General features: G+C 40.4%; 1 protein-coding gene across 2 annotated transcripts in view; it reads right to left on the bottom strand.

The window, feature by feature from the left end:
• LOC5570553 (E3 ubiquitin-protein ligase Nedd-4) overlaps window positions 1–12,952 on the bottom strand; it is a 66,182-nt gene extending 53,230 nt beyond the window's left edge. For both annotated transcript variants that reach the window (XM_021851284.1, XM_021851286.1), the window contains exon 1: window positions 11,985–12,952. In XM_021851284.1, coding sequence (XP_021706976.1) covers window positions 11,985–12,170 — 186 coding nt within the window. In that variant the 5' untranslated portion in view covers window positions 12,171–12,952. The remainder of the gene's footprint in view (window positions 1–11,984) is intronic.
• Window positions 12,953–19,287: the final 6,335 nt, after the last annotated feature.

Genomic DNA, 19,287 nt, shown 5'->3' with positions numbered 1-19,287 from the left:
TTCAGAGCCATGTGCTGTCCGCTGTGTTGAGTTCAGCTGCTCCTCTCGCCATCTTCGTTGTAAAAGAGACATCATCTGAACGATAGTCGTGTTTACCGCGTCCCATTTCTCTTCGTCGGCACACATTCGTTGGACGATATTGTGCACATTAACGTCATTGCCGACGACGGATGTCATCTCGGCTCGCTCATGCTCGAAGCGCGGACATTCGAAGACCACGTGCTCAGGGGTTTCGTCAGCATCGCCGCACCCGGTGCATAACGGCGATCTTGCGTGTCCAAACCTATTGAGGTATTTCTTGAAACAGCCATGACCAGACAAAAACTGCGTCAAGTGGAAATTCACTTCTCCGTGTTTTCTGTTTACCCACGTCGACAGGCACGGAATTAGACGGTGGGTCCATCCACCGTTCTCAGCGCTATCCCACTGCTGTTGCCATTTCCTCATGGTTTCATCCCGGGCTCTTTTCCGAATTCCCCGCGTGCTTCGGTCCCTGTAGCACTCGCTGTCCTCTTCGAGTTGAAGGCTTATAGGGATCAATCCTGCAATCACACAGACTGCCTCCGATGAAATCGTACGATACGCGCTCGCCACACGCATGGCCATCAGTCTGAACGTACTGTTCAGCCGGGAGCGGTTCCTCTTCGTCTGCAGTGCTGTCACCCACACGGGGCCAGCGTATCTGAGTACCGACGTCGACACGCTCGCCAGTAGTCGCTTCTTGCTGCTGCTGATCGCTGAGTTGTTGGGCATGATCCGGGATAGAGCTGATATCACCTTCACGGCCCTCTCACATGTATAATCGACATGGCTGTTGAAGCTCAGCCGATCATCGATCATCACTCCTAGGTGTCTGACTTCCCGCTTTGAGTCGATGGTACACTGTCCAACCGAGATTCTCGCCTTCTGCACTGCCTTTCGGTTGCTTATCATCACAACTTCGGTTTTGTGATGGGCTAACACAAGCTTCTTCCCTCGCATCCATTCTTCCACGGCGTCTACTGCTTCGGTAGCAAGTATCTCTACTTCCTCTAGTGATTCGCCGATGACTACGAGCACCACGTCATCCGCGAAGCCGACGATCTTCACACCCCGGGGGAAGCTCAGCTTCAACACTCCATCATACATAGCGTTCCAGAGAGTCGGGCCAAGAATAGAACCCTGTGGGACGCCCGCTGTGACTGTCGTGCACCTTTTCCCAGCGTCTGTTTCATAGATCAGTGTACGATTTTGAAAGTAGCTCCTCAAAATCTTACAAAGGTACTCGGGAACCTCCAATCTGTGCAGCGATTCGGCGATCGCAGCCCAACTGGCACTGTTGAAGGCATTTTTTACGTCTAGAGTGACCACATCGCAGTACCGATTTCCTCTCCTCTTTTGCTTCCGCGCCGTCTCCATAGCTTCCACGACCGTTCGGATGGCATCGATGGTGGATCTACCCTTCCGAAAGCCGAACTGCATGTCGCACAGGCCGTTTTCTCCCTCCGTGTATTTCGTAAGCCTGTTTAGGATTACTCGCTCCAGCACTTTGCCAACTGTGTCCAGCAGACATATCGGTCTATATGCTGAAGGATCTCCAGGAGGCTTGCCTGGTTTAGGCAGCAACACCAGCTTTTGTCGCTTCCAAATGTCGGGGAAGTTACCCTCCTCGATACATTTTTGCAGCACAATCCTGAACATATCCGGGTTTTCTTGGATTGCTGCTTTCAGAGCTACGTTGGGGATACCGTCTGGTCCCGGAGCCTTCCTGGTTTTTAAGGCTTTTGCCACCGCGATCAGCTCATCGTTCTTTACCTGGGCTTCTTCTTCGTCGTTCTCTTGTGCTCCGTAAGGTGTGGACGGCCAGCTCGTCGGTTCGTGCCGGGGGAACAGCACTTCAATGATGGTCTTCATCTTCTCCGGACACCTATCGGGTGGTACAGCTGGGCCCCTCAACTTCGCCATTGCAACTCTGTAGGCGTCACCCCACGGGTTTGAATTGGCGTTGCGACAGAGCTCCTCCAGACAGGCTTTCTTGCTGAGCCGGATTTCCCTGTTGAGAGCGGTTTTTGCCGCCTTGTACGCTGGTCTTCGATCTGCTCTTTCAGCGTCGTTGCGGGCTCTCTGCATCATTCTCCTAGCCCGAAAGCAGCTTGTACGCAGATCGGCAATCGTCGAGTTCCACCAATAAGCTGGGCGGCGACCATGTCGCGGTTTACCTTCCCTCTGCATGGTTGCATCGCACGCTCGTGCTAATGCCGCTGTCAACTCATTCGCAGTAAAGTGCTGAGCATTGCGCTCCAGTCTCAACGCTTCAACAAACACCTCCTTGTCAAACTGCGACGTTTTCCACCTTCGCTCCTTTGATGGAATCGCACGCGCTTCCAACTGCCGTCCGCTACCAATATTGTATCGAAGCGCTTGGTGGTCACTGTGCGTATACTCCTCACTCACTCGCCAGTTCAAACTTCCTGACAGCCCAGGGCTACAGAAAGTTACGTCAATAATTGACTCTCGACCATCCCGACGGTATGTGCTGGTGGTACCATCGTTGGCGACATCGACGTTTAGCCTTGCCAAGGCCTCCAGTAGACTGCTCCCTCTTGAGTTGGTGAAGCGACTGCCCCATTCTATGGCCCACGCGTTGAAATCGCCGGCTATGACGACTGGTCTGCGGTCTGTGAGCTCTTCCGTCAGCTTGTCGAGCATCTCGTTGAACTGGTCAATAGACCATCGCGGGGGTGCGTAGCAGCTACAGAAGAAGACTCCGTTAATTTTGGCTATAACAAAGCCTTCATCTGCACGATGTACCACTTCCTGGAAAGGATATCTTCCCACCGTCCATATCGCCACTGATTTTGCGTTGTCTGCTATCCAGTTCCCATCGCCGGCCGGGACACGGTATGGCTCCGAGATGATAGCCACATCGCACTTGTACTCCGCCACAGATTGCCTCAGCAAGTGTTGTGCTGTGTCACAGTGGTTGAGGTTAATTTGAATTACCTCCACTGTGGTTTGGTAGCAGTCGCCTTTATGAAGGCCGGGCATCGCAGGCCTCCTGTAACGTGGTTGTTATTCTCTCCGTTAGCGCAGATCATGCACTTTGGAGGCTTCCGGCAGGCTTGCGCCTTGTGGCCTTCTTCTCCGCACCTTCTGCATAAATTACCTCTGTCAGGCCCCTTGCAGAATCTAGCAAGATGGCCGTACTCGTGGCATCTATAGCGTATGTATGTGTGTGTGTATGTGTGTGCGTATGTGTGTGTGTGTATGTGTGTGTGTGTTACAAAAAATGTCACTCAATTATCTCAGCCGTTTGTCAACCGATTTAAACACTTTTAGCTCTAAAAGAAAGCTACAACATTCCCATAGAACGCTATTGAATTTCATTGCGATCGGACATTTCGTTACAGAGTTATGATTCAAACAGTATCGTGAAGTACTAGAAAAAGCATATTCTAATATTTTCAACTGTCTGCATTTTGATCGATATCTCAGCCATTTTTGAACCAATTTAAGTTCTTTTATCGGCTAATGAAAGCTCTGACATTCAATCATAAGCCTTCAAATTTTCATTGAAATCGGATTACTAGTTTCAGAGATATCATTGGAAGAATTTTTTTAAGTACTGGAAAAAAAAAATTTCTCTGAAATATTCATTTTTTTACATTTTGATCAATTTCTCAGCTATTTTAAATCCAATTTAAGCTCTTTTTTCGTCGATTGAAAGCTCGAATATCATTCACAACCATATTGCAATCGAATTATAAATTACAGAGATAAAAATCATTATTTTCAAAAATCTCTAAAATTCCCCTTTTTTTAATTTAAACCTGCACATAAATCTTAAAAAAATCGCTGGCAAAATCATTTTAGGACATCAATTTTTCATTTTTCGATATTATTTTACAGGATGGCAACATGGGTTTATAGACCCTCTTAAACTATGATAATAAGCGTATGAAAACTAATAAAGTTCGATATCCGCCTTTTGACGTGCAGTTTCCTGGACTTTTTCGCAAACCATTAAACTATTAGGGCAGATAGAACATAGTCACAACATCCTAAAGTTTAGTTATACACCGGGGATTCGCTGGTTGGAACACGACTGCCTTCCATCTAGCGAATCCGACCCGTTAGTAGGAAAGACTGACAGCTGGTGAAAATGCTCCACACGAACGCATCTGGACAGCAAATCGCCACAAAACGCACATATACATACGCATTTATTCTATATATGGAGACTTCAAAGCGACGATAGGCCTTTTCATGTGACAGATCCGTCTATGCATTTCTCGCGTAACTTTTCAAAACGGCCTATCTAACAATTCACACATTTCGAGTAAATCGAGCTTGAAGGTTGTGAAAATATATTTTGAAACTGTATCAAAATGAAACAATTTTTCCCCACTGTGTTGCTTGTAGAGGGAAGCAGTGTAATAGAGTTCAACGTATGAAATGAAATTTTGTCAATTTATTTGGAAATTACACTGAAATCTTTAAAAACATCAGATAGGACGTTTTGACCAAAAATATGTACATAGGATAAATCACATAGGTCGTTCTGCTTCAACAATTGTTACATTGGACATTCACTTTGGTCATATTGTTTCAGTTATAGTAACATCGGACATTTTGATTTGAGCACACAACAAGCATGTTTTATTTCATTTTGTATCCACGTGCGTTGAACTGCTTCAACATTCAAGTTGAACTGCTCATTTTGTTGCGGTGTGATAATCGCAGGCACCAGCTGTGCTTTGTTTTGATTTATTTGAAGAAGGGACGAATGACCTTCGGGTTAAAGTCTCTCACGAGCAACAGCAATTTGATTCATTCAATGCCACGCCGTCACTTTTTCCCCCTGAGAGACGAACCAGCCAAGGGCTGAAAGTCTCTTTAATAAAGAAAATTCATTTATTCATTCGCTTTTTCCCCTCCGTCTATGTGTCCTATGTAACAACAGAAGGAGGGGAAAGGTTAAGCTGTATTTGGGACTTTTTGCTTTCTCGCTGTTTCTCTCTCAATATTCCCCCCGTTTCAATGCTGGTTTTGCCCACACTTGTTCGTGTGTGCGTTACCCACTGCACGACGGGTGGTGACGACTGTGTTGTGTTCGACACCAGCCGTCGGCGCAAACAAGAAATAGCGGTGGGAAATGATGACGATGACGGCGCCGTCGATTTTGTTGTAGGAAACCAATGCCAAACAAATACATACAGCTTCTCCGCTCTTCGGTGAATGATTGCTCTGCAAATATATGTGCGCAAGTCGCGCATGCGTGAGCGTATTCAATATTGCGAGGCAGAGCGACTCTGAAAATATCGACATTTTGTAGCGGTGTGCTAATCGGAGACACCAGCTGTGCTTTGTTTTGATTCATTCAATCCCACGACGTCACTTCTTCACCTCCGTCTATGTGTCCTATGTAACAACAGAAGGAGGGGAAACGTTGAGCTGTATGTAGGACATTTTGCTCTCTCACTGATTCTCCCTCAATTTTCCCCCCATTTTTATGACGGTTTCGCCCACATGATCATGTGTGAGTTTCCCACTGCATGACGTGGTGGTGGTGACGGCTGTGTTGCAATCAGCACCAGCCGTCGGTTGAAACAAGAAATTTCCCTATGCACGCAATGCGCTAATAATATAAAAAAAGAGAAGTTGCAGCTGATCCAATCCAGCGAAACGGTAAAACATGGTTTGGCAACTTTTTGTCACTTGAGCGTTTTCAATTTTGCGAGGCAGTGCGACTCTGAAAATATCGTCTGAAATGATTGAGAAGCAGTTATTATGGCATTCTATACATCTAAGTAGTTGGGTTTATTCTACGACTGGCGTGAGGTGACAATTGTCGGTCTCGTATAGCGAGGTGACAATTCTCGACTCGAGTGAAGTGACTCGCCGTGTAAATCAAATGGAGAGTCACTTCACTCGAGTCGAGAATTGTCACCTCGCTATACGAGACCGACAATTGTCACTTCACGCCAGTCGTAGAATAAACCCAAGTGTCTCAGACACGCTTCTACAAATCATTCTACCTTTTAAACTCCATTACAAAGCTTTATTCAGGAATGTCCAATGTAACATTAGAATCGTGTTTATTCATAAATGTTACATAGGACATGTGGTTGGTTCTCTGATCAATGGTCAAATGTAACAATTGATTAAAAGCTATGCAGTTTTGAACATTGGTCATTTTGTTAAGCTTTTAATAGATAAATTTGTTGTTAATATAGCAGAACGAGTGTTCTAGTGTGCTGCTAAGTGGTGCAACGCAAATGATTTGCAATGATAATCTCGATTTGTTTACATTTGTTACTTAGGACGTTTTGAAAAGTTACGCGAGATTTGTTTACATCAGTGGAGGACCGGTGCTAACACGGGCCTGTCATTTTCATAGAAGAACTGTCAAAGTGCTTCCCGATCAGCTGATTTGAGACGTCATGTGAATAGGCCTATACTCAGACGTCAAAGTCAGTTTGACATTTTCTGTTGACATTTGAGTGCTTTTAATTGGAATATTTACCAACCAGCGAACATCTAACCATCGAGTCATTCCATGTAGCGGAACCCCAACGAGCGAATCCCCACTGTACTGGTACAAGGTTCCAAATGAATGATGAATAATAATTATCTCATACCTGTATGGAAATGTAAGAAGGGTTCAGTCTCACCATCGGTGGATTAAGTCAGGTTTTTAGAACTGGGCCAACACCGTATCATGTCTCCCTGCAGTGTGGTGACCCTACTAGTTATTTGTATTTACCCATGATAACATAATCAATCAGTCTTAGTGCTAGCTCCCAATCCCGTGAACGCCAAACGAACAACGACGGAACTACGTGAACGGGTGGCGATTTACGTGCAATGCCGAATGAACATCCAACGACTAACACAGTAGCCTTAATTTACGAGACGAAAACGACCTTGAAAGCAGACGCAAGTCGTCATACATCATGAAAAAAGACACAGCGAGACGCACTGATAAGACGTTATGAGCTGTGGGGTGAGGAGGGGAAAGAAGGATGGGGTTAAAAATATTACTTTGTTGGTGGTAGGGTGCAAATGCCAATAATGGATCAACTTGAAAAAAAAACATAACAATATAATCAAAAGTCCTAAAAGGGATTATTCGGCTTCAATCGAAAGATTTTAACCTCTACTATAAGAGAAAAGTATAGTTTTTGAGCACAAAATTGTTTGTGCCACCATTGGTACACTTGGTCCAGTAGTTGCGCTACTGCTGCTAGTGATAATTAGGCAAAGAATTTTAAACTAAATAGTTGGTTTTTACATAGGTTCAACATTTTTCCCTCGGAGCAACAACTAACTTCTTTGGAATAAAGCATAAAAGCCATCGCTGGGATATTTCTTTATTTGTATACATCTATTTAAAAAAATGCTTCCATCAGTTGATCCACTACTGGAACACGACGGCATATTTTTAAAAATATGTTTCGACAAATCCTTGGAAGAGTACCTGTTGGAATTTCTTGACTAATTCAAGAAAAATCCTTGAAGAAACTCTATCCTGAAAATTATTTAAATGTTTTTTGAATTCTAAACGAAATAAAAATTATGTATTTCATAGAAAATTCATGGAAGTATCACAGAAGAATTACAAGGAGTATGTCTAAAGAAGAACATAAGGGAAATCTGAAAGGAATAATTGCTTGAAGCTTGAAGAAAAAAAAACATGAATTGATTCGTGAAAAAAATTGACGGTGTCCCTGAGACAATCCCTGGAGAAATTCAGGAAATAGTTTCTGCAGAAATTTATTTCAAGGATCCCAAAAGGAATCTGTTGAAACATTCCTGGAGATTTAGCTCTATGACAAATACTAAGATGAATGCTTTGAAAATCCCTTCCTTCCAAAATTAACTGTATTATAAATTCCATATAGTAATTCAGTAATTACAAATTTTCACATTTGCGTCGTTCCGTGCCTTTAAGAGTGCACTCAAGCACGATGAATGCGAGTAGCTGTTATCTTATCGGGCGAACCTGCGACGATTGCAGCTAAATAACTCTCTACGTTCGCCTACAAGAGCAGTAGCGACATCAAGAAGAATCCCCTTTTCGATTCAATTGCTAAGCCCATGATGTCAACCGTGTCGTCCTGATATCTACTGGCTGACCGACAAAAATGAGGTATAGTGGGGTTACGTTTTTAGAAACAAAATCAAAATTCTCAGTTGCCAAAAACGGAACTAAATTTCTCTGATTTATTTAGAAATAATTGGTTTTAGGAACATAATTAGGATGTCGTTACGTTATTCTTAGTGAACCATACGATGATCATGAACTATGCTGCGAATACATACTTTCATATTTTTCTTTTTTCTGACTTTACGTCACATCGGGGACTGAGCCTGTTTCTCAGCTAGAACTCTAAGCACTTCCAAAGCTATCAACTGAGAGCTGTCATTGCCAATAGACTATTTTCGCATTCGAATATAGTGTGGCAGGTACGCTCATACTCTATGACATGGGGAGTTCAGAAGATTATTCTTATAGTGTTAATTATATGTAAAATTTCCCAAATTTTTATACTAGATACTTAACATCAGCATAAAAATCTATCTATGATAATTGCGTCGTATAAGTGAAGATTCGTGGGAAATTTATTTACAAGGCATGGAAATTGTAGGGTATACTTAAATCAACAAATTCATTCCTTATTTTGCGACTAGTTGGCTCAGTTGGAAAACACTGGTTCATTTATATTAGTATTGACCAACTACGACAGACGAGAAAACGAAACTGGCAAAAAATCATTCGATTATGTTGATATGTTTGCGAATCGTGACAGAACATCAATTAGTTTTCTTTATACATATGTCCAGCGTCACACAAACTGAGAGTACCGTGCAGTGTCATTAACATGGAGGGAGCTTAATTTCAATGCTCGAACATAGTGTGACATTGAATATAGGTATACTGAATGTAATAAAATATATGTTTTTGATGATATGTCACAATAACAGGAAAATGAAGAAAATTTACATGAAAATGTGTTCACTGTACAGGGTGATTACTAATTCCTGTCAGTAAAGTAAATGTTCGTAGATAAAAGATGTATGTATGAATTTTAATTTCCGGTGTACATCCTGTTTTGCGCATCTATAAAGTTTGTTTTGACAAATTAAAGATGAAATCTTTTTTCATTTACCTTAGTTTTTAGTCATATGTGTTGTTTTAAAGGCATTGCACCTGGCACGCACGTTTTCCACAGATATGTATTTTTGACTTAACTTCGCTGAAAATGCTGATTGAAACAACATGTTACCACAATCTTTTAGACTTACTAAGGAATAGAATGAGACTGATTATGGAAAATTTTAGCGAAAAAAATATGTATTTTTTGGTTAAAATATATGCTTTTGAATAACGTGCGTGTTAACTGTAATGCTTCTGAAACAATGCTTGTGGCTGGAAATTGAGATGAAAAAATTAATTTGTTATCTACGTATAGCAAAGACAAATGTTATAGATGCCCTAAACTGGATATGCACTGGTAATTAAAATTCATTTAACCATTTTTTTTTTCTATGATTACTTATTTTACTGACAGGATATAGTAATCACCCTGTATTCTATTCTCTAACCGAAACACAGTGTACACATTTTCAACATTTTTTTTCTGTATTGAATAGAAGAAGTGCTTTGGATGTTTCGATGATGACAATGGATCATTAAACGTTAAAAAATTATGAGTTTGATTTCAAAATTAACTTTTTTACTTCACTATACTCCAGATATATGATGAAGGAGAGAGAAATCGATACGAAATTTCTGTACGTCACTATGAGCCGGGATCTTAAACAATGGACAAACATGACAAAAGCGCGTAATTCAAGACTAACAATTGAAAAGGCCCCATCTCCAAAAAGTAAACAATGAGAAAACCGCAATCTTAGTTTGTCAAACAATGAATCAAATTTATATTAGAAATTGAAACATTGTATGTGATTTTATCGTCCAGAAAGTCGCTGAACAAATTGATTTATAGCAATGAATAATCATTACTATCATTTTAGCCAAAAATCCTACTAAAAAAACGAATTGAAAGTAATGAGGCTTTTATTTCACCAAAAGCTATGCAGCCCTTTCGATTTATGCCCATAGACGCCGGCCGACGCTGATGAGGCGACGCCTTTGTTTACTCTAACATGTGTTGAGGCCTTCTAGTTGTGGCTTATTTTTTCACCATCCTCAGATGTTGCCTTTTTTAAATCATTAAAAATTGATGATAGAATAATAAAATTGAAGTGTAGAAGAGTGTTAAGTGGTAAAGTAAGATACATGGAATGTCTGCAGCAAGAAAAGATTCATGCGGTCAATTAAATATGTGATTTATTCAATCATCGTCATCCATGAACATAATGTATGTTCTGTGCGACTGTGTCGTCGAGAAATTGTATGGAAATATTAGTTCAATTAAATTGATATTTCAATTGAACGTTATATTTCATGCAATTATAACCAAGTCGTGTTTTTGTTAGCAAGTCGTGAAGTACAGACAGGCGGACACAGGTATTATTGAGCAGTATGATACAACGTACATCACTCTACAGAAACCCGACGGGAAACTTGATAATGTTCGCCGTTGAGACAATCGCTGGGTAAAATAATATAAAGAGCGGAGCGGCTGTAGTATAACTTGCATCTGCCTAATGAATTTGGAACGTTTTTCGCGATCTTAATTGCAATTTGAAAGTTTGTTTAATGGGCCTCAACTCGGTTCCAGTTGAATATAGAAATGAGGCCTTTTTAGGAAAAGGCCGCATTTGCGATGAATATCCTAGTTAGTGGGAAATGAGATGGGGCCTTTTAGAAAAATGTTATTTTTTCAACTTCCATGCATATTTTTGAATGGCTAATGTATGTATCAGTAAGAATAGACTGTTTTACACTAAAATCAGCAGAAACCCGATTTGTTTACATTTTGGACTTGATGCCTTTTCAATTGTTGGTCTTGAATTGATCAAAACACTTTTTCGCATTTCATTATAGGTGACTAAAATCGAATTAAAATCAATTCATGCTTATTCAAAAGTAATGTCACGAGATTGTATTCGGATTGATGATACTTTATTTATTTAAATACGCATCTTTTCACTTTTTCCAATAAAAATAATGAAAATGAAAATTAAATCTGGACAAACATTTGAAAAGGACTCAAGAGGGCTTGAGCCTTTTTTCGGAAACGTTGCTGTTGAGCCCATTTTAGCCCGCCCACGCAAACTAACACCACTATCAAGAAGATTAGTGTTAGCTCTTCCTGATAGTGGTATTGGTGAGTGTGATCGAGTTGAATTGGGCCCCACAGCGTCTTGCAAAACCATTGTTTACCAATGTCGATGTGTCCTTTTGAAATGTTTGTCCAGAAATGCATAGAAAACTATGGCCCTTTTTCCATGTTTGTCCGGAAAGATCGAAGGTACACAACACAAGAAAACTTGCGATTTTCTTCAAATCTGCCTTGAGTGTCGTTGACAAGTTGGAGTTATCTTGCAGTTTGAAAAAAAAATTGTTTCCTATTTTTCTTTGTAGTATCTGTGCCTTCCTCACAGGTTTTAACACTTCGCATTGCAAAATACGACAATATTAAGGTTTTGGACACTGGAATGCGATTATAATTTCGACACAGTGCATAAGGACGGATAACCAAACCCGTACAGAAATGGATACCTATAGTGACCAGGTCGAGAAAACTGACTGCGGGGATGTCAAAAATGGAGCACGCCAAAATCAGAATCCCACTGTATTCAATGCAATCATAATCACCCGACCACCAACGAGAGCAAGCTCGATAAAGACTTCTCTAGCCGATCTGCGACCAAACGCAAACGACGAAAGTGAATGACATCGTGGCTCTTTGTTCTGCTTCTGCTGCTAATTTTCACGGTCCCTATTTTGTTGCACGAACGCCAATGTCGTAACATAAAAGCCTGGAAAATCCCTACCAATTGCAGAACAACAAGCACCGAAAGCAACTTACCGCATTGAACAAGGAACCCCTCGGGGTAGAAGAGGCCAACGCCAGCGACGAGCCGTATCCCGAATTGCCCACGGATTGAGCCCTGCGCCGGGGAGGCCGCGTTGGAATCGACGCCGACGACGAAGAGGCGGAACTTCCGCTGGGCATGATGAGCGATGCGTTGAAGTTGCTAAACTGCGATCTCATCACCGGAGGAGTATCGGTTCGAGGCAACCAGCCCAAGCTTGTATTTACATGTGTGATTATCTTTTTCTTCGGTATTCACTTCGTTCCCGTATCGGAGGATTGCACAGAAAATTACTCAATCACTTTTCTCGTCGCCAGCAGAAAAAAAAATCTGCCTGATTCCACCCTCGAACTCTCAAGGACCGTTCCTCGTGCTTATTAGCCTTTTCACTTGCCAAATCCGGTTCTACGTCGTATCCAGAATCAGAACCCAAAACAATGACGCATCTTGTCACGTCCGGAAGCACTCAAAGCCAATCCCCCTCCCCACCGAAATAACTGGACACTAGAAAGCGACTTTTAGCACTGAAAATATGAGGAAAACTGCAAATCGCAGAACAGTTCGACAAGAATGCAAAACACACAAAAGCTACGTCAAATTCACACTTTTTCACACTAGTTATCCGCCGTCTTCTAACCAGTCGAATCGAATGGCACTTCCACTTCCAGAAGGCGTGTACGAACGCGAGAAAGAATATTACCGACACAACGAAGACGACGACCGAACCGTGTAGCTCTACTAGAGGGCACCAGCTGAACCTGTTCGCAGGCAGGTACCAACCTATACGTACAGAGCACAAGAGCTGAAAGATTAATCACCCAAGCTGCAAAATCCACTTCTCCACTCTCTGACTGAACCGCGGATAGTACCGTACAAAAGAGACTTTTTCAGTTTCGTTCCGTTTGCGTACGTTTCGCGTTGTGACTGTGTGATGTCGTCTGCGGACTTTTGTTTACTGTTTTGGTTGCTCTGCTGATCGCTCGCCGACCGCACTCTCGCAAAGTCGCAAAAAGAAAACTGTCAGAAAGCGGTATAGGTTGGTATCATTTTGAACTGCACATTCAACTGGCGCATTCGAGCAGTTTAAGGGCACATACGGTTAGGCACACAAGATAGAAGAAAAATGGAAAAGCATCTTCACTGAAACAAGCGTTGCAGTAATGAGAACCATGCACGCTAAGCCTGCTCAACGCAGCGCATGTGTTAAAACTACACAGAATGAGGCAACCAATGCAGGACTCTCTGGCTGAGTGAAAATTCTGTGTAAGTCGCACTCATGCTATGTGTAACCGATGTGTTGGCCATTGGCTGTGCGCGGATCGATTGAAATGGAACTGTCAGTCATCTCCCGCGCGGCAGCAAACAGTTGGCCATTGGAAGGATGCAAAGTTTTCCGGGATTTTTTCAGGCGAAAAGGCTGAAGATGGTCGCAAATGCGGAAGTGTTTTCCCCATTTGCTTCCGCTTCGGCTATTCAAATGAAAAAATCTCTGAAAACTTTAAAATTTGAATGTATTTTCAATGTTTTCAGAAGCAAAAACAAAAATGGAAGCGTATTCCGCATTCCAAGCGTTCCTCCTCTGTGCGCATTTCACTCATTCGGTTTGTTTACCACCGTTTGCACAAAACTGTGTACAGCCCCCTTTGCACAGAATCTGTGCTGCATGAAGATAGGCCGATTTTGTGTACTCGGCACTCATTTCTGAGCGGATGAAGTTTAGCGTGTGAACAAGTTTTTAACCTTTCGGTCATCGCGCAAATTTTTGTAACGTGAGTAGTCGCGCGTTGTACTTTGTACAACACCCTTGGTTTTGCGAATATCCCAGAAGTCTGACCACTTAGAAAGATGACGTCTTCGGCAAAATTGTTCAGTAGCTCAAGGGCTATCATTATTTTAGCCAAAAGAACCGGGATTTGGCCACTAGGCGGCGCTAGTGAGCATAAAACATTTATTTTGCAAATATCTCAGGAACCTGATCACTTCGAAAAATGGCATCCTCGGCAGAGTTTCAGTAGCTCAAATTCTTTCTTTGTTTAATCTTTAAAGTTTGAGATTTTGTAAAATAATGACAGCTTCTGAACAACTTTGCCAAAGGCGCCTGTCTAAAAAGTCACGATCCTGCAGTATCCGCAAAACAAAAAAATCACCGCCTGGTGGCCTATTTCTTGGTTCAAATAATGATAGCCCTTGAGTTACTGAACTACTTTGCCGAAGACACTATGGGTTTATTCACAAATTTCATAACGCCAAAAATGGCCATTTTCAACATCCACCCACCCCCTCATAATGCATTTTATAAGAATATTTTCCGAATTTTGTATGACCTGTAACATCTTGAAGACACCCACCCATCCCCTTCAGCGTTATGAAATATGTGAATGGGCCCTATCTTTCTAAATGGTCAGGCTCCTGAGATATATTGACTTCGCAGCACTAAACCGTAATCGCACCTGCTCATGTGATGCGAAGTTTTCTGAATGCGAAGCTAATGTCAAAGTCGAAACAATGGGACGGCGGCTGTGACGACTTCGGGCGGCTTCCACAGATGTAAATAAGCGGCTAAATTGACCTCTTACACACTAAGTCATTATTGACGAACTTCAATGAAATGTTATGCAGCTTGTGAAATTAATATTTCTGACGTCGAAATTTCACTGAAAACTGTTTTATTTTGATCAATTATGATGTGCATTACTCTAATTTGGCAAGGAGTATTGATAATTTTTGTGAAGTCTCATTTGTTTTGCTGCATGTGGTGTTAGAGATCAAGAGAGTTTCTAGACTTTGTTCTGAGCAATTTTCTCTCACTGTGTAAATAAGTTCGCAGCTCCAAACAGAGCTGCGATCGCATTCTGGATTTAACCAAAAAATACAATATGCAAACATAAGATTCTTATTCTTCAACAAATTGTCTGCTGGTTTTCGTATTTTAATGAATTGTTTTCAATAAAATATATTCAGAGATGTCTGAAAATTTTGCTTGAACCAGGAATAAAACGAAACCTTTGCATGGAAACCAACTGCTTTTATCAACGTAGTTTCTTTGCAAGGAAAGCAATATTGTCAAATGCATCATATATTTCTAAGGTTCAAAGGAAGCAGTCGTATGCTATATTCTATATTCTCATAATCTTAGTCTTCTTTATCAGACGACCTAAACCCACAGAGCCATTTTCCGCACATTTGTGACAGGTTTGACCAAGAAAACCCACCCGAGTTCAATACACCCGATTCTGTTTTTGCACGGGCGATACGTACCGTGTAAAAAAAAAACGTGCAAAAAAATCCGTGAAAGTAACCGTGAAAAAAAAAATCCGTGCTATTTCGAGAAACCGTGCAAACAAAAATCCGTGTTATCATAGACTTTAAGACTTCGTCAAAAATATGAATAAAATCAATCTTGGATTCCCAAATGGCACCGGACATCGATTTCCATCATCTACTCGTCGGCCCCGTTCCCAAAATACCCATATTGCATTAGTTCCAAGTGATTTTCACAAACCGGAAGTCGCCATCTTGGATTCTCAATTGACACCGGACATCGATTTCCGGCATCTACTCGTCGGCCCCGTTCCAAAAGACTCCAAGTGATTTTCCCAAACCGGAACTCGCCATCTTGGATTCTCAATAGGGTCCTAACGCCCTGTACCAATTTTAGTGCCAAACGCTTAAGTTTAGGCCAAAAACACATGTTTACTCAATTTTTAATGTTTTTCATTTTTTAAGTACAAAAAACTTTTTTTATGTTATAGATTTTGTCACACCCCTTGGCTTAAACACAAATTTTGGGTGTATTTTGTTTTCCATGTCCCTTGCGAAATGTCAGATAAGAACAACCCCAGTGTTAAAACTAAAACCCCTGTGGTATTTTTGTCGACTCAGCGAACGTCAAACATGATCTCAAGTGTCAAGGTGCATTTATGAATCAACCTTTTTAAATTAAAGTTTTATTGCGGCGCTCATTTTAAATCCACATCTAGTGGCGGCGGTAACGCGCAGAAGATATGCGCGCAATTCAAACGAAACGTCAAAACTCAAGTAGGCTTGGATTTTTTTCATTCTTCATTTGGTGATTTTTATTATCACTGCGACGGTATATCGACCTTTTCATATAAACGCATTACGTGGATTTATCTTGCAGAGCACAACATCGGTCAATTTTCTCAATACTGTCGTACATTAGTTCGCAATCTATCTATTATAAGCATAGTCCACTCAATTATTCACAAAAATAGCTACGAACGGAAAAAAGAACGCCTGTGAGCTGCTCCGCCCAGCTATCACGCTCTTTTTACATTTGTTTTGTTCTGGTTCTCCGATGCAAGAATCTGTGAGCAAATCGGTCGCTGTTGGTTTGAAGCCACCTCTCAAATTTTCAAGAGCACAAGACTTGAGAACCAAACAGCACTCCGCGTTGAAAATTTATCCCATTGGTCACCACCAGCAAGCAAGCAATTTGATTGATTTTCAACGCGAACCGTTGTCAGATTCTCCAGTCTTGTGCACTTGAAAATTCAAAGTTTGGCTTCGTTTTATAATCACCTTTATATTGGTTCAGTTTGTAAACGACATGATTCTTTTCACCACTAGTTGAGCGTGTACGTGGTGCTCTTGTTGATCCTAGTCCCTGAAAATGAAAGGCGAACGAGAAAGAGGTTGAACGCCGAAAGGTTGGGGCGCCGCAAAATTCCAGTTTGAAAGTCCTAGCCCCAGGAGATAATTTACTCTTCCGGACGCTCTCGCTTCTGGCTACCAAGAATTTCGTTGACTGCAATAATTTGAATAGAACTTTTTGAGATATCGACACAGAAGAGATGTTTTGTGATCAGTAATAACTAAATAATTTAATCCATACGCAGCATGATTATTGAACGCGGGCATGTGTTTTTATGATAACAACTGTTTGCTTCTACGGATGCCATTTTTTTCGCTGTTCAAGACGAGCAAATCACACTGTTTGACTATGAACATTAGCAATTACCTGTTTTTATCTTATTCTATATAAAGATGCAACCTTTGAACTTGTTTTAAAACGTATTAATGTTTTTAGAAAAAACTTATCGTCTCTTAGTATTCGCCATTATGTTTTGTCAATAATAAGGAGATTACAGTGGTGATTACAGTGATTACAGATGCTTATTCATTAATTTGCTCAGAAACAATGAGCTACACACATGGTTACCAATGTCTTTTAGGGCGTTATCTCAGACTATGCGAGTATTGAATTCTCGCATAACTTCTGATCTCGCCCTAAAAGCCATTGGTAACCATGTGTGTAGCTCGTTGTTTCTGAGCATTTGAATGGATTTTCATGTTATTCAACAACGCTATGAGAAAGGAAGGATCATTATCTACCTGTCCGTGATGTTGGTTTTGATGCTTATTCTTTCTTTTGCTCAGAAACAACGAGCTACACACGTTGCTACCAATGGCTTTTAGGGCGTTATCTTAGAGTATGCGAGAATTGATGTCTAAAATTCACCCAATTCCATATTCCTACACCTACCAAAATTCATACGCACAATGTTCAAAACTAAATTTAGAAGCTCTATTTGATTACTGAAATGCTTTATTATGATGTTCAGATGTAGTGAAATACATTTGGACAATTTATTAGTGGACATATATGAAATTTAGGTAAAGTTCTGAGAAATGCCAGTTTTCCAATGATTTTTGCTATTAAATCCTATAATTCGAACAATCCAGGTTTTTAAAAGCGCTAATGACTGCCGCAAACAGACTCGCTTTCTGGTAGGGACATGTCGATTTGACGTTTGGCTTGGGTCGTTTTCTATCAAACGGACCCAAGCTAAACGTGAAATCGTTTAATCCCTACCAGAAAGTGAGCCTGTTTGCGGCAGCCATTAGCGCTCGTAAAAGGCTGGATAACGTTTATTTTTGTCATTGGATCCAATCTATAGATTATACTCGTAAATTCTGATAGAAATTTAGTTGAAATATATATAGTTTACAGAAATCATAAACAGTTTTCATCCCTTTTGAGTTCAGAAAATTATTATGCCATAAGTTCAAACCTCTTTTAAAATTATATTTTTAATCAATGTAAACCAAATTTTAATTCTCAACAACAGGTAAATGTTAATTTTGAATTTGTCTGTAAAAATAATTTGAACTACGAACTTCGTTTTACAATAAAGTACTCTAAACTACGCTGTATATACCTCCACATAATTGATGTCATCGTAATATTCAATTATCTTTGAAATAACATTCAAATTGTATTCAAAATAGCACCCTATTTTGCAATTTATTGATTTTATTAGAAAAATACAAAATAACTTGAATGAGCAGAGAGCATTGATATACTATTTAATAGAATATATCCTGTTGTTTTCATCATTTAAAAAAATCGTTTGTGGTGCGGTTATGGCAATAATATTTATCCTTTAAATCTCTATAATCATGTTCGGTAGTAAAATGTAAATAAAAAATGATAATTACGCAATGTTTTGATAGGAACATTAACTATGGATTAAGTATATACATTTGGGAGCCAAACATAAAGAAATTGACTAAAATTTTTGGTTTTGGATTTGTTATAAATGTTATACTACCTAAGACTCAAAAGTATAAGTTGTCGATATCCACTCCTAGCTACTCTCAAACTGATTATATTTTTTTAAAACTTGTGCAATATTCGCAGTTATCATTCTTAAGGAAGTGATGTTGGAAAAAATGCAATTTATTGTTCGACTTACCGAATATTTTAGCAAAAAACATGGGAAAACTGGTATTTTTCTTAAATTTACTTAAGTTTCAAATATGTCCGCTTTTAAATTTTCCAAATGTATTCTACTGCATCTGAACAACACAACGAAGAGCTTAAGTAATCATCTAGTCCATTAAAAATTAGTTTTGAATGCTGTATATTTCTTTTTTGTTAGGTGTACGAATATGGAATTGGGTCAATTATAGACACAATTTCAATACTTTTCCATTATTCCGAAGATTTAAGCAAATGAATACAGTTTGTCATTGTCAAACAATAGATGACACCTATAACCTTCATTATTGATAAAGTATATCGAAGTCCATGCACCATTTAATAGATTTATACCAACTTGATATGGAAACAGTGCCCCGTACGAAAATGAGATTGAGTCACTGTACATATTTTTTTTATCAGTGTATCAAAAATCTCTGGTTGATCGGGGAAGGAAGAAGATTTATCATCGTGTACTAATACCTTAACTGCTCGATTTACTTCTAGTACTGCACCACCAAATATCCATGGCAGTGCCAAATGAGACTAACCTGTTTCAACGCGTACCCCCT

Source organism: Aedes aegypti, chromosome 3 (genome assembly GCF_002204515.2).
Source record: "Aedes aegypti strain LVP_AGWG chromosome 3, AaegL5.0 Primary Assembly, whole genome shotgun sequence".
NCBI classification, from domain to species: Eukaryota; Metazoa; Arthropoda; class Insecta; order Diptera; family Culicidae; genus Aedes; species Aedes aegypti.
Note: the sequence above shows the minus strand (reverse complement) of the source record. Positions and strands in the feature narration are given on the sequence as shown.